General features: G+C 54.7%; 1 protein-coding gene across 1 annotated transcript; it reads left to right on the top strand.

The window, feature by feature from the left end:
* Nucleotides 1–7520: 7520 nt before the first annotated feature.
* LOC140748365 (uncharacterized) lies at nt 7521–12824 on the top strand. The gene has a single exon (XM_073081217.1). The coding sequence runs from the start codon at nt 7521–7523 to the stop codon at nt 12822–12824; it is 5304 nt and encodes a 1767-aa protein (XP_072937318.1).
* The last annotated feature ends 3943 nt before the right edge of the window (nt 12825–16767 follow it).

Here is a 16767-nt window from a genome sequence, read left to right as displayed (position 1 = left end):
AGCGCGTTAACTTCACTATCCATGGTCACTATAAAACCTGAAGTTTACTAGCGCGTCATACGCCGATAACTAGTGCGTTAAAGACGCTCTTGGGAAGAGAAAAAGACATTACGTATGAAAGATCAAAAATTAATTTCCTTAGCCTGAAATGGAACAAGATCCTTTTTTTTAAACACACGTAAGTAGCTTATTTTTTGTACCGTAAAATCATCTAACTTTGAACTCCCGTTCAAATCAGTTTAGCAGTTTCATAGATTAGCCCGTCTTACACAGACAAATACTTTAGGTACGATTTTTCGTTTTCATATCATGAAGTTAAGAATTTAATTTCAATAAGGTTAAGGTATTACTTAATACCTTAACCTTAGCATTTAAATATTACTCCTACACGAAGAAATAGGTGAAGATACATCTGTATTAAGTAATACAATCTACTGATCGAAAGAGATATACATAACGCATTCATAAATCTATACAGCAGTTAAACAGAAACATATGTTTCTAATTAGTTTCCTTACATATCAATGGAGGCACAAAAGCGATCCGCGTGCTTTACAAAAGGGTATTAGAGGAATGATTAATGATTGCACTCAATTAAACACACGTGCACTTTCTAGCGCGTAACCAATTGAAGTCAGTCAAGGCACGATACGACTTAAAAGTACCAACTTCCTATTTAAAATTACATAAGAATAAGCATTTATTTAAGACCACAATTAAATATTATATGACGATATCAAGATTAAATAATAATTTCACAAATCATAAAACTGCGTTAATTCGTATATGCATTTGTTATACAACGAAAATATCAAAACTATAATATATACCTGTACTTTTCAAACGATGTGGAGCTGGTAGGTAGGTAAATGACTTTAAAAATGATAATTCAAATATACACAGAATTGCCAAGATTAAATATTATTTGTGAGCTTTTTCTTGTGAGGACCTTGTGAGTTTTAGTTCTGGGAGATTAGTGTAAAAAGTATTATTTTATTTTTATTTTTTAACACAGTATACAGTAGGTAGATACTGCGAAAGCTCCTTCGCAGGAGTCGACCATATTTTTATGGCGTGCAATTTATATTCTTATATTTTAATAGTTTTTCCAACAACTTCCTCTGCATGGATGTTAGGAGACATGATTTTAAATAGATATAATATTATTTAATGTAATAAGTATAATGTTTTCAGACATCCCATTACGTGACATTCCGTCACATCACATCACGTTGTCTTCCCGTCGTCGTCCCGTCTCATCCCGTACAGATATAACTTCGAGACATAAATCCAAAATTGTGTATAGATATTTGATACCTTTCATTATATAACGTTAGATACTGTTGTGGACGACGAGCAGCAAAATAGTTGATAAGAATTGTAATACGTGTAAATACCAAATAATAAAGATGATACAACCAAGTAGATTAAGTTAGCATAAGATAGAATAAGTAAATAAGTAAATAATATAAAGTAAATAAGTAGAGAAAAATAAAAAATGTAACATGGCTCTCTGAACGGTAACGCTCGTAGTTGTAAACTAGGATAATTTGTAAGAGCGAGATAGATATAGAAAAACGAGATAGCAAATGTAAAATCGGGCGCTCTGATTGGCGGGCCAATCAGGACGACCGAATTAAATGATATAAATATTGGGCGTTTTGGCCAGAAAAATTGTATTCGGCAGCGAGCTACAGAGGAAGAACTGCGACTGCGTTCGGCGCTGCTCCAGAGCTGTGCACACAACCCCCCACACGCGCGAGTGCGACGACCGGCGTAGCCGGCTAAGCTTACTTGGCCCCCCAACACCCACCCTTTGATGGCAAAGGGGACCGGTGTTGGGAAGACCTTCGCGATAAAATCGGCTGTTTATAAAAAAAAAAAAAAAAGGGCGGTGGCGGAAGATTCTGCAACTACCCCCGAATGGACCCTGAAGAGGGAGAAGGCGGGAAGGAGCGAGACGGAAGGAGAAAATCTCGCCCTACCCCCGGATTGGCGGCAGAAGAGGGAGAGGGCAGAGGCGAGCGAGATGGAAGAGGAGTTTCTCGCCCTACCCCCCAATCGGCTGCAGAAGAGAGGGAGAGTAGAAGAGTGAGCGGGACAGCCGCGAAACTCGATAAACCATCCCGACTGCCCCCCAGGAAGATAGTGGTGCGCGATATTTTCTCCGGCGCCCACGTCCCGGTATCGAAGCCCCTGGGGGAGCAGCTCGATGAGATCGTGGTGAGAAAAGGACCAGGGCGGCCCCTGAAATTCGCTGGCAAACCCATGACGGGAAGCGCTGGCGTATCAACGAGGCCCCCGAAGAAACCGAGAGAGGATTCACTGTCTCCGGAGACCCAGCAGCTCCCAGCTAAGGCTATGCGAGTGGCGGTCGCGGATGACGAAGGAAGCCTAAGTACACCGAAAACAACTCCACCTTCAAGTCCGACCTCAACATCTCCGTCGGACTACGAAGAGGCAAAGGAGGAAGGCGCTGGCGCGGAGGATGCTACTGCTGTGTATGTGGTAAGACGCACACGTACAGACAGGACCCCCCCGCGTTCCCCTACCCCCCAATTTCAGTCCACAGGGATCGCGACCATGGACGCCGGGCTGGACTCGACGTCCTACGCCGCTCTGGCAGCGACGCCGTCGCCGGCGCCCAGGGCCGCGACCCCACCAATCCGACCACCGACGCCCCTTGCTCCCGCGTCCCCCGTAGCTGCATCGTCACGGCTGGGGTCGTATGCGGACCCGCAGCCAGGGACGTCCTATGCCGCGGTGCTGACTACGCCAGCACCCCCGCGCACATCGTCACCGAAGGCACCAATACCTTCACGAGGTAACCCCCCCTCCCAGCAGGCCTCGAGTGCTGCAGCGGCCGGGAAGGCGTACCCCCCCCTGGTGGTGGAGCGGATGCCGAACTGGCCCACCCACTTCGCGGCGCTGCGGGACAAACTGGGTCGCGCACCCAACGCGCGGCCCTTCGGACAGGGCATCAGGTTTATGCCAGCGACGGTGGACGAGTACCGGGTCGTCCAAAGGTACCTGACGGACTTGTCCGCCACGGAACCAGGGCTCTCCTGGTTCTGTTATACTATGCAGGATGACCGCCCCACAAAGGTGGCAGTCAAAGGCCTGCCTAGTATGACGGACCCGGATGCGGTCACCGAAGCCCTAAAAAGGCTTGGCTTCCCGGCTCGATTCACCCGTCACATCCCACCAAGGCGAGGTAAGCCCGGCTGCGTGTACTACGTGCAGCTGGACCGGATGGCCGAAACGGAGCTCGCGCGCCTCTACGGGGTAAGCGAGCTCCTGTTCATGCCGGGGGTGGTCATCGAGGCGTGGAGGGGTCGTTTCGGCCCCCCCCAGTGTCACCGCTGCCAGGCGGTGGGGCACTCCTCGGTGAACTGCCACCGGCCGCCCAGATGCGTCCGCTGCGCGGGGTCACACGTCGTCGGAGACTGCCCCGAACCGAGGGACGCGACCCCTAAGTGCGCCAACTGCCGCGGGGCGCACACGTCCAACAATAGGGCGTGTGCGTACCTGAAAAAGATGGCGCGCGTCAGGGGGATGAACGTCCCTCCGCCCCGTCCACCCGTCCCAGCATCAACATCTGCCCGCAAGCCATCCGCGACCGCCGCCAGGGAACCAGTACCCCAGCGAGTCGTGGAGGAGTTCGCGCCCACCGAGGGCGCATCACTCATGGCGCCGGCCAACCTCCCTGCTCCGCGCGGCACGAGGGCGCAGGGCAGCAGGAGGAAGGCCAAAAGGCACCAGCGGAGGACCGAGCAGCAGGTGGAAACACAGGCTGCAAGGCCTCCGCTGCATAAACCGAAAGCGGCATCCCAGCCGCGCCCTCCGGTGGTCAGCGTCCAGTCAGCTGCCACACCGGCACCGACTCCGGCACAACACCAGCCACCTCCTCCAGCACCGATTCCAGCCCCGGTTGCTGCACAGGCGGCCCCCTCCCGCAAAGGGAAAGGTAAGGGCAAAGGCAAACAGTCGCAGCGGGAACCGGAAGTCCCCACGGCCCCACCTAGCCCCACACCTCGCCCACGGTCGGTATACTTGCCGACCCCCGCTCCTCGCCCCCTACAGGCTCTGGGGATCAACACGCCGGCCGATGAGCTGGTGGAGGCAATAGCCACCATCAGTGAGGCTATTGCGCGGTACCCAGAGCTTGTGGGTGCGATCAAAAATATTATCTCGAACACTCTCGGGTTCCAATATGGCAGTACAACTTAGGCTGTTGTATTGGAACCCGGGAGGCAATCTCCCCCGACACCAACACGGGCTCAGGCGTCTCGTCCAGGAGCAGGACGTTCACGTGGTGCTCCTGGGCGAGACGAAGCTGCGCCCGGCCCAAGACTTCCGGTTGCCCAATTACTTCGTGTACCGCCGCGACGAAATATCACCGCAGGGCATTGCCTACAGAGGCACCGCCATAGCGGTTCGTCGCGATGTGGTACACGATGTACTACCGCTCCCGCCGTTCACTCACACCCGTTCCATTGGGGCGGTGGTGAGTGCGGCGGGCCAGGAGCTGAGGCTGTTTGCGGCCTATAGACCGCCTGGACCCCTCTTTGATCCACAGGACATCCATACCATCTTGGACGATGGTGCTGCGACCTTACTGACCGGCGACCTCAATGCCAAGCATAAGGCTTGGGGATCCAGAATCGCCAACCAGGTGGGACGCAAGCTGTACGAAGACTCTGAGGCGAATGGCTACGAGGTGATTGGGCCAGAATCACCTACGCACATTCCCTCGGACGAGTCCCATCGTCCCGATGTCCTGGACATAGTGCTCCATAGGGGTCTCCGTTGTCCCGTCCATGTGGAGGTGCTGTATGATCTGGACACACAGCACCTCCCCATACTTATCACGCTTGGCCTAGGGGCCGAATCTTTGGCCTTTCAGCGCCACACTCGAAGGGTGGACTGGGGAGCATTCCAGGCCACCATGGGTGGCGTAAAGCTCACCCAATCGCTTAATACGCCGGAGGGGGTGGAAGCGGCGGCCAGCGCCTTCTCGGCCTCAGTCCGGGAGGCGCTGGACGCAGCAACCACCCTTGCACCGAAGACCAACAGGCGCGCACGGCTCCCAGTCCACCTGGAGAAGAAACTGGCCTACAAACGCCTTTTACGCCGACTATGGGCGCGCACCCGCTGCCCCCGGGTCAAGCGTGACCTCAACGCAGTGGCGGAGGAGTTGACTGCTGAGATGGCGGAGTATCGTGGGGCCACCTGGGAGGCGAGAGTCGACCAGGCTGGCGAACACGAGACCTCACTCTTTCATCTCAGCAGGCAGCTCACCCGAGCCAAAGCACCCGCCTGCCCACTCCTAAATGGGGCGGGCAGGCGGTGCTATGCACCTAAGGACAGGGCGGAGATCCATGCGGAGCACTTGGAAGAGCAATTCTCTCCTCATCCCGCAGCCGCCGCCGCCGCCGAACACCACGAGATTGTAGAGGCGTGGGTAGAGGACTTCCTCGGGCGCCCGACACCGCCACCCCAGGGTTTGGAGTTCATCTCCCCCACGGAGACGCGGAAGGTCGCCTTGCGCCTACCGAAGCGCAAGGCGCCAGGCCCCGACGGCGTGCCGAACATGGCATTGGCTATGCTGCCAAGAGGAGCCATAGTCACCATGACTAGGCTCTTCAACGGCATACTCCGCACGGGCTACTTCCCTTCCATCTGGAAGTTGGGGAAGGTGATAGTTCTCCCGAAGCCGGGGAAAGACCGCCGTCTCCCGGCCAGCTACCGTCCCATCACGCTATTACCCACCATAGCGAAGCTGTTTGAGAGGCTGGCGTTGAAACGACTGCAACCGTCACTTATTTTAAGGGACGAGCAGTTCGGCTTCCGCGCCGGCCACTCGACAACGCTTCAGCTGACACGGGTGATCCACCATCTTACAAGCGAGACCAATTACGGACGACACACGGTCGGCGTCTTTCTCGATATCGAGAAGGCGTTCGACCGCGTATGGCATCCTGGGCTCGTTTTTAAGCTGTTGGAGTCGCCCGTGCCGGCTTTGCTGGTGCGGCTAATGGCGTCGTTTTTAGATGGGCGGCAGTTCATAGTAGCGGTTGAGAACGTCACCTCAGACCCCCGCCCAATACGTGCGGGCGTGCCGCAAGGCAGCTGCCTCTCGCCACTGCTCTACGCACTCTACACGAACGACATTCCCACCCTCGAAGGTCACCTCGAGGAATGGGAACGGGACGTGGAACTCGCGTTGTTCGCGGACGACAGCGCGTACTTCGCGTCCTCTCGTGATCCTGTGCTAGCAACACGCAGGATGCAGCGCTTGCTGGACCTGCTCCCAGAGTGGCTGGACAAGTGGCGCATGGCCGTCAACGTCGGTAAGACGGTCGCGACACTTTTCAGCCGCAGGCGTACTATGCCGCCGCCGCTACGTTTCCGTGATCGGGAAGTAGCTTGGCAGCCCACAGTTAGGTACTTGGGATGTCACATCGATCGCTCGCTGCACATGAAGCCCCAGGTGGACCACGTGATCCGACAGGCTCGTGCTGCACGAGCGATGCTCCGACCGGTGCTGGCATCTCATCTGCCGACCCGCACAAAACTAAGGGTGTACAAGTTGTACGTCCGATCACGCCTAACTTACGCGGCACCAGCATGGTATGCCTTGGTGTCAGAGTCCAACCGCAAGCGTCTCCGTGCCGTGCAGAGCCTGGCCCTACGAACGATCGCGGGGGCGCGACGTTATGTTCGGAACGACGTGCTGGAGCGCGACCTCAAGGTTCCGACCATAGACGGGTTTGTGGCCGGGTTGGCGCGGCGTATGTACGCACGCGCCGACAACGGTCCACATGCCCATCTCAGAGGATTCGCGCCCCTCCACGCTCGACCCCCCGACGGTCTCCCGCTCCCTCGTGAACTCGAGGGGCAGGTGTCCTCCGACCACCAGGAGGACTGAAAATCTGCACACGCAGCCTAGCACAGGTCACGTTAGGACCGATTGCTGCACCGCTGCCAAACGGCAGCTCACAACACCGGTGGGCAGTGTACCCACTGAGGAGATTGCCCGGGTAAGGAGGGATCCCTCGAGGCCCGTATTCCCTGCGCCATGCGGCGAAGTCACGCCGCGGCATAGGACGACCATCTTGCTTGCAGAGGAAGAAATAAAGGATTAATCGAAGAGAAGATTTTTATTATACAGTCCACTACAGTTTGGTCCATCGAGTCGCCGGATCGTCGGAAGCCTGGAAGAAATCGTCGGGTTACGCCGGGGAAGAATGGTCGTCACCAGGAGCCAAGCCGACGCGGCGGAACAAGAAGAAGCACGTCTGGAAGAACGCAACATCGAACGAGAACGTCGGAGAAGATTATCTCAGGACCCGCCGCTATCGCCGAGTCAGGGGACCGAAGTCGGAACGGGGGCTACGATCGACGCCGCCCGTACCACTATCGGATGGTCAGGGGCTACGACCAGAGCCGCCTGCACTACCTCGGTCGAAGCGGGGCCCAGTTCGAGTAACACCGTCCGCGCCGTCCACGGGGGGATTATGAGGGGGGCTACGAACGACGCCGCCCGCTCCGTGCCCGACGCGACGACGGAGGTCAGACACGCTGCTCGCGCCAGATCGCCGGCGCAATCGCTACGTTCGTCAAGAAGCACTGCCGCTACCCGGAGACGCCTCGCCGAGATGGAGGCGGAAAAGAAGCTCGCAGAAATTAAAAAGAAGCAACTAGAAATAGAAGCGGAATTAATAAAGAAGAATTTAGCTAACGAACTGGCTACTATTCAAGATGAAGAAGATGAAGAAGAAGGAAGCGTTCAAGCAGAGAACCTGCCGGAACCCAAGCGGAAGGTCGACGCCTGGCTCAGCACCCAACCGATTAACTCACGGGGGGAGCCGCGCGCCGAAGAACAGCCGCACTCGCAACCACGGGGGAAATCGCCTGCGGTCGAACAACGTATGGAGGAACTCACAGAAGCCATGGACAGATGGGTGAAGCCTAGATCCAAGTGCCCGGATCTACCTGCTTTCTTCGGGAATATCAACGAGTGGCTTATATTTAGAGCCATGTACCGGGATACCGCGAAGATGTACCAGTTGACACCAGGGGAAAACCTGCAAAGATTGAGAAGCTGCTTGAAGGGAGCCGCCCGAGACACCGTGGCCGCCGCACTACATGCAGCTACAGATCCGGAGGCCATTATGAAGATGCTCGAACAAAGCTACGGACAACCGGAATTCATCGTTGAACAAGCAATGGCGGAATTGAAGAGATTACCAAGACCGGGAACGTCGGCAACGGAACTTAATCAATTCGCCGTGAAGCTACAAAACACCGTGTACACAATCAAGAGTGTCAACTGTCAAGAATACCTGTACAACCCTCTACTGGCAAGAGAAGTACGAGAAAAATTGAGTCCTCACTTGCAAGCGCGATGGTGTGACTACGCAACGGAACACAGCGGAGCCGACGCGGAGATCGTGTTATTATCACACTTCCTAATGAGAGAAGCCAACCAGATGCTCCGACATAATTACTCATCGCCGGCAACGACATTTACGAAGCGGGAACACCGACCAGCAGTAGTAGCAGCCCCTCCGATCGCGAACAAGAGAAAACCGAACGCAGTATACAATGTCGCCGAGGAAGAACAACCTAGCGACATCTGTCCTAGTTGTGAAAAACGACACAAGCTAGTTGAGTGTCCTGATTATGCGGCACTACCAGTTTACAAAAGATGGGAGTTCGTGCGTCAACGAAAGTTATGTTTTAAATGTCTGAAGAGGAAACATCGCCGAAGTGATTGCCGATCGAAGTCATGCGACGTGAATCAATGTCGTCGCCCTCATCACTCCACGCTTCACCAAACCTATGAAGAAAAGCAAGAACCGAAGCCAACGGAAAAGGACAACACAGAGTCCGTGCTGACCTTGGACACTTCAAGCAAGAAGACGGTTCTGTTGAAGATGTGCCCGGTCACCGTCGTCGGCCCACGGGGGGAGGTGAAAACATACGCGCTGCTGGATGAGGGAGCGACCATCACTCTGGTGGACGAAGAAATAGCACGTCGGATCGGCGCCAAGGGTCCAGGGATGCCGTTGTGCATGCAGGGCGTAAGCACGACACAACAGGAGAATAATAGCAAGCTGGTCACCATTCACCTGAAGGGCGAAGACGAAAAACTACATAAACTAAGGGCACGCACGATTAAGAATATGAAGATACGACAACAGTCTATTCCGATCGCACTTTTGAACTACGAACACTTACGAGATCTGCCGAGGGAGCAGGTGTGTTACAACGCTAGCCGACCTGGGCTATTGGTGGGCGCCGATCATTGGGAATGTATAGTGTCTCAAGAGCTGAGGACTGGCGAGCCCCACCAACCAGCTGCATCGCGAACACAACTGGGCTGGGTAATACACGGAACAATGCCACGGCATATCATCACCAATCAAGATAGCGTGCTGCACGTCTACACCACCGAACGAGGTGAAGACAAGCAAGATATGAGGTCACTGCACGACATGGTGGAACACCACTTCAGCATTGAAGCATTAGGCGTCGCTCATAAACCGCGAGTGAGCGACGAGAATAAACGGGCAGTCACGTTGGTCGAGCAGTCAATAAAGAAGATTGAAAAAGGATATGAAGTAGGGTTACCATGGAAAGAAGACGGGGTGAAGCTGCCTCAGAGCTACGACGCAGCATTTAGACGCCTTCTGAAGATTGAACAAAAAATGGACGCCGACCCTAACTTCAAGCAAGAATATACAAAGCAGGTGGAGAATATGATAGAAAAGGGATACGCCGAGCCGTGCGACGGGAGTGAGAGGTCAAGCTCCGTCTGCTGGTACCTGCCACACTTCGCAGTTCAGAACCCGAACAAGCCGGGGAAGCAGCGGTTGGTTTTCGACGCAGCAGCCAAGAATCGAGGTGTCAGTCTCAACGATCATCTGCTGGAGGGTCCTGACTTACTACTGGCGCTGCCGGGAGTCCTATTCCGGTTCCGGGAAAAGAGTGTGGCAGTTACGGCAGATATTCAAGAAATGTTTCTTCAAATTAAAATACGTAAGGAAGACCAACCAGCACAGCAGTTCCTGTGGAGGGGAGATGACCGGGACAAGCCGCCACGTCACTACAAGATGACAAGCATGATCTTCGGAGCGGCGAGTTCACCCTTCATGGCTCACTTCGTCCGGGACTACAACGCAGGAGTACACGCTCACACGCATCCACTCGCCTTCGAAGCAATTACTCGAAGTCACTACATGGACGACTTGGTGGCGAGTTATGAAGATATAGTGGAAGCTCGCCGTGCTATTACGGAGATACGAACTGTACACACCGCGGCGGGATTCAACCTGCGAGCGTGGAGCGCCAACGAAGTCGACGTGCTACAAGACGTACCGAAGGAACTACGCGCGACTGCACCTACTCAACTCGGCGGGGAAAGCATTACGAATAAGATACTGGGGCTATACTGGAACCCGGAGCGAGATGAACTTGGATTCAATACATCAATGAACAGAGTACCTAAAGATGTGCGTGCACAGAACCGTGCGCCGACGAAGAGGGAAGCACTGAGCGCAGTAATGTCCATATATGACCCGCTTGGACTTCTTAGCAACTACACTATAAGGGCGAAGATCGTCCTACAAAGTTTATGGAAATTAAAGATATCCTGGGACGAACCGATTCCTGAGGCAGAACAGGAGCTCTTCGCTACGTGGATGGAACAGCTGGCCGGCATATCTCACCTGCGGTTGGAACGACAATACGCGCTGGGGGACTGCCACAACCGGGAACTGCACATTTTATGCGACGCCAGCGAGCAAGCTTATGCGGCGGTGGCATACTGGCGCATCACTCGGCCCGACGGAAGCTACTGCCTGAGCCTCATAGCTGCCAAGTCAAAGGTGGCTCCGAAGCGGACTCAGACCATACCACGCCTCGAGCTACAAGCGGCGGTCATCGGAGCCCGACTGGCGGACAACATAAAGAAAGAGCATCGCACCGAGGCGGCACGAACGATCTATTGGACCGACTCTATGACGGTGGTGCACTGGGTTCGACACGACGCGAAGAGATATACTCCATTCGTCGCACACCGCCTGGGTGAAATATCCGAGCTCACTCAGAAAGAAGAATGGCGTTGGGTGCCCACGCACGAGAACGTAGCTGACGACGCCACAAGGTTTACAAGCGCGACAATCACGGCCGGGGATCGCTGGTTCCGGGGGCCCGACTTCCTAAGGCTCCCGGAGGACCAGTGGCCCAAGGAGAAGAGCGAAGATGAGGATCCACAAGAAGAGGTGGTACTTCACGTCGCCGCGAGTACACCCAACGACGACGAGTGGCTACCAGATCCCGCACGCGTCTCAAAATACGAAACACTGGTGAGGGCGGCCGCCCGAGTACTGGCGTTCGTGGACATATGTCGGCGCCGGGCGACACGCATGGAGTTTCAACACATAGAAAAGGCGGAAGAGGCACTCATACGTCGGGCGCAACGCGACAGCTTCCCAGAAGAATTACAGCTGCTGAAAAAAGAAAAGGCGATTACGAAAACTAGTCGACTGTTCCGGTTGGACCCTATATTGGAAGATGGCATATTAAAGATAAGAGGTCGCATCGGAGCAGCCACGGCACCGACAGCGATGAAGAGACCCGTTATATTGGACGGACGACACCACATCACTAGACTGCTTGTACAACGCGAACACTGCGCTGCGGGGCACGCCAATAGGGAACGCGTGACGAACGACCTGCGGCAGAGGTACTGGATAGTACACCTGCGACCCACAGTGCGTGCTATAGAACGGGACTGCGCCCTGTGTAAAAGAAGAAAGGCCAGACCTCAAGTACCGGCGACGGGGGACTTACCACGAGAGCGGCTGGAGCCGTTCAAGCGACCTTTCAGTTATTGTGGCATAGATTACTTCGGGCCCATGGTGGTAAAGGTTGGACGTCGCCGTGAGAAGAGGTGGGGGGCGCTCTTTACGTGCCTCACGACTCGCGCTGTGCACTTGGAAATAGTGCCGTCACTCTCTACAAACTCGGCAATAATGGCGATGCGACGGATGGCGGCTCGGCGAGGTTGGCCGCGAACAATGTATTCCGACAACGCTACCAATTTCCGAGGGGCGGATAAGGAGCTGCGGGCCGCGTATGAAGAGTGGGCACCGGCGCTGCGCGACGAGGGGCTATCACACCGTATGGAGTGGCGCTACATACCCCCGGGAGCGCCGAACCAAGGCGGGGCCTGGGAGCGAATGGTGCGGTCAGTCAAGTCAGCGTTGACCGCCACGCTCAATGAAAAGGTACCGGCTGAAGAGGTACTACATACACTACTGACTGAAGCTGAATATTCTATCAACGCACGGCCGCTCACCTATGTCAGCGTGGATCCGAACGATCCTGAGGCGTTGACACCTAACCACTTCCTCCTGGGATCATCGGCGGGCCTACCTTACACGGGTCCGTGCAACGAGGCCGACCGGCGAACGTGGCGAACAAGCATGGCGCTAGCTGATCAATTCTGGCAGCGCTGGGTACGGGAGTACCTTCCTACCCTGGTACCTCGAGGCGACTCATCGGGCGTCGAGCGGCGGTTGAAGTCCGGCGACGTCGTCATAATCGTCGACCACACGCTACCAAGGAACGTGTGGCCCATGGGAGTCGTCGAGCGCGTCTACGAGGGTCCAGACGGCGGGGTACGAGTGGCTGACGTCCGCACCAAAACCGGAGTCTTCAAGCGACCTGTGAGGAAGCTCGTCGTGATGGAGGCTACGCAGGCTGCGCCGGGGGGAGGAGCTGTTGTGGACGACGAGCAGCAAAATAGTTGATAAGAATTGTAATACGTGTAAATACCAAATAATAAAGATGATACAACCAAGTAGATTAAGTTAGCATAAGATAGAATAAGTAAATAAGTAAATAATATAAAGTAAATAAGTAGAGAAAAATAAAAAATGTAACATGGCTCTCTGAACGGTAACGCTCGTAGTTGTAAACTAGGATAATTTGTAAGAGCGAGATAGATATAGAAAAACGAGATAGCAAATGTAAAATCGGGCGCTCTGATTGGCGGGCCAATCAGGACGACCGAATTAAATGATATAAATATTGGGCGTTTTGGCCAGAAAAATCACTCTGCGTTTGAACGCCAGACCGAGCAGCCCCGCCTGCTCGCGCTCTAGTGTTTCCTAACCCAGAATTTTCTCTGGCCTTTCGGCCGGTTCTCGCCTACTCGATATTATCGATAGCGGTCCGTGCTTTGTTTATTGCCAATTTATTGGGAATAAACAAAACTCACGTCCCGACGCGTTTGAGTTGGTGGATACCTAACGGTGCCAACGAAACCAGCTAGCGTTGACCCGGTGCGCTTCTCAGACCTCTCGGCCTGAGAGAAACCGGCAGACCCGATCCCACTGCACTTGGGCTATCCCAAGGGTGACGGTAGCAGTTACTTTCCCTTAGGGGTAATTGCATTTCCCTCCCCCTCCCCGTTAGCTCCCTGCCTCGGCAGGGAGGCATCCCTGGTTACCATGGCCTACATGGTAACAGATAGGTTTTTCGAGGCTCTGTCCTCCCTCTTGAGCAAGGAGCTCAACCGCCCCATTGACGCTGTCAAACTCCGCTCCCTTTGCGAGCCCTTAAAGTCCGTAACGGATCCCCTGTCCGTTACCGACTCACCCGCATCCCCTGATGCCACCCCGAGACACGAGATGGACTTTGACGCCATCTCGCTAAAACGCCCCGCCTCCTCCGAGGAATCGTCGGAGCACACCCTCATCACCGCCCCCTCCTCCGACGACGACCAGGGTTTCACCCCTGTCAAGTCGAGGAAGACCAAGAAACGACCGGTCAAACGCGTCGCTAAGGCGACAAGTGAGACTTCTTCCGAGGCCTCTATCGAAGCCACCCCAGCCCCAGCGGCCCCCGCTCTGGCCCCCGTGCCAAAAGCCTCCACTCTGGCCCCCGTGCCAAAAGCCTCCACCGAGCCCCAGAGCTCAACCCCCGCGGCTAAGCCCGCCAAGCCAGCCACACGCTGCGAACCGGCACTTGCCAAGTGCAAACCGCCCCCACACATTTTCTTCAGAGATAAGTCGAAATGGTCCGACTTCTCTAAAACCCTAGTGGAAAAACAGATCCACTACACCAAGGCACGTAACCTTCGCGACTCTATTCGCGTTTCATGCCCCACCACCGAGGACTTCAGGAGCCTCATTAGGCTCCTAACTCACCTTCAACTCCCGTACCACACGTACGCTTTAGAAGAGGACCGCAAAATCAAAGCGGTCCTCAGGGGTCTCCCCTACGAGCTTCCCACCGACGAAATCCTAACGGATCTAGTCAACCAAGGGTTCCCCGTGGAAGGTGTACACAAGTTGTACAACCGCAACGGGGTCAAATACCCTCTAGCCCTGGCCATTCTAGCCAAGACCCCGTCCTCCAAGGACATTTTCAAGGAGAAGGAGCTCACAATATGTGGCCTTTCTGAGATCGAGGTGGAACCACCTAACAAGCGTGGCTACCCTGCCCAGTGCCACCGCTGCCAGCTCTACGGCCATGCAGCGGCGAACTGCACTGCCCCCCCAAGGTGCGTCAAGTGCCTAGAACCCCACGCCACACGTGAGTGCAAGAGAACTCGTGAAGACGAGTCCCCTCCTGCCTGCGTGCTATGCACCACTTCAGGGCACCCGGCTAACTACCGTGGCTGCCCTAAAGCCCCCCGTCCCGCTCAAAAGAAGGTTGCTAAAAAGCAGCCCTCGAAAGCAGGCCCACCTCCGGTCAATTCGACCAATTTCCCGCGGCTAGGGGCCTCCAAAACCCCAACCGCTCCCATGAGTTGGAGGAAAGTCGCACCCGCGACCGCCCCACCAACCCCGGCCCCTAAGGCCACTCCCACTCCCCGTCCCACCCAAGACGCATCGGTAAGGGAACATATCATGTTCCTTAAGGACTGCGTTAAGGGCGTGAACCTCGACGAGATCATACTCGTCTCGCAAAAGATGCGTAACGCTAGCCAGGCGGAGCGCATCGCAATCTACTCTGAACACCTAGCGTTGTTCAAGTCCATTCAATGAGTAACGTTCATACTCAACCCCTTCATCCCGGTCGTCAAAAACCTAAAGGCGTCTCGCTTATCTCCTTCAATGCACGAGGTCTTAAGCCTTGCATTCCCGAACTCAAAGAGTTCGTCCGCAACAGGGATATCGACCTGTTGCTTGTTCAGGAAACTTTCCTCAAGCCCTCCCTTAAAGGCGTAAGTCTCCCCTCTTACGCGCTTGTACGTAATGACAGAGCCGACGACCGTCGTGGCGGAGGCACTGCCATCTACTACAAGAGATCCTTCCATTGCACCCCTCTGGAAACACCCAAGCTCACCAATATGGAAGCCACCATATGCAAATTAGGCATGACAGGACACCCGTCCCTGATCATAGCCTCAATTTACCTCCCCGCCAATAAAGCCCCTCTCCAAAGCGACTTGGAGGCCCTCCTCTCGCTCGGAGACTCTGTCGTACTATTTGGAGATTTCAATTGCAAACATACCGTTTGGAACAGTCGTCTGACTAACACCAACGGTAAGAAACTCTTAACCATTTCCCGCGCACTGGACTTTGATATCTTCTCTCCAACAGCGCCTACCCACTACCCCGATCGGGAAGACCAAGAACCCGACGTGCTGGATTTCGCCCTCCTTAAAGGCGTCGCGCTCAATACAAGAGCGATCGAAACACTGGACGATCTGGGCTCAGACCATCGTCCAGTCTCCCTACAGTTAGGTCCCTATGATCCAACTCCCCATACCTCCTCGAAAACCTTCACTAATTGGGAAGGGTACGAGAAATCTCTCATCTCGGCCATAGAGGCCCCCGATTCACCGTATACTATTCCCCCAGACTACCTTGTTAGCTCGGAGAAAATAGACAGTACGGTGAACTCACTCACCCAGCTAGTTCAGACTTCGCTTCATGACAACGCGAAGGTGGTAGAGGTCCCGAACCGCAAACTACCTCGCGAGGTCAGGAAGCTAATCCAAACTAAAAACGCAGCCCTCAGATGGGCCGCCAAGTATCCCACCCCTGTCCTTAGGAGGCGCGCGAACGCCCTCCAAAGGAAAGTCAGATCCCGGCTAGCCGAAATGAGGGACTCCAACTGGAACTCTCTCATGGAGGATATCCAACCTTCTCATAAGGCATTCTACAAAATCGCTAGACGATTTCGTACCGAAGCCTTCTCAAGCACTCCCCCTCTCACGCGCCCCGACGGCAGCATAGCCTTCGAAGACGCTGAGAAGGCCGAATGCTTCGCAGATAGCATCGCTGCGCAGTGCTCCCCCAGCACTCAACCGTGCGACCCTATCCACATTCACAAGGTGGAGGAGGAGGTCCTTAAAAAGATCTCTCTCCCTGTCACCTCTGCTCCCATTAAAATCACTACAGACGAGGTCCGGACCGTCATCCGCGGTTTGAAACCTCGTAAAGCCCCAGGTCCGGATGGTATCTCCAACCTGGCGCTCAAACACTTCCCCGAGCAGGCACTGACCCTTCTGGTCATTATCTTCAATGCCTGCCTCGATCTCAGCTTCTTTCCAACAGCCTGGAAGACAGCAACAGTTATCGGTATTCCCAAGCCTGGGAAACCAAAACATATTCCCTCCAACCACCGCCCCATTAGCCTCCTCAATGCAATGGGCAAGGTTTTCGAACGGGTGATCCTCGTTCACATAAGAGGGCACCTCTTCCCAATAGATGCTCCCCCACTCATCATTCCTCACCA

The sequence above is a fragment of the Epargyreus clarus genome, unplaced genomic scaffold (assembly GCF_041222505.1).
Source record: "Epargyreus clarus isolate Ecla_fem2 unplaced genomic scaffold, WU_Ecla_fem_2.2 ptg000003l, whole genome shotgun sequence".
NCBI lineage: Eukaryota > Metazoa > Arthropoda > Insecta > Lepidoptera > Hesperiidae > Epargyreus > Epargyreus clarus.
The sequence above is the reverse complement of the archived record's forward strand: the minus strand, read 5'-3'. Positions and strand labels throughout refer to the sequence as shown.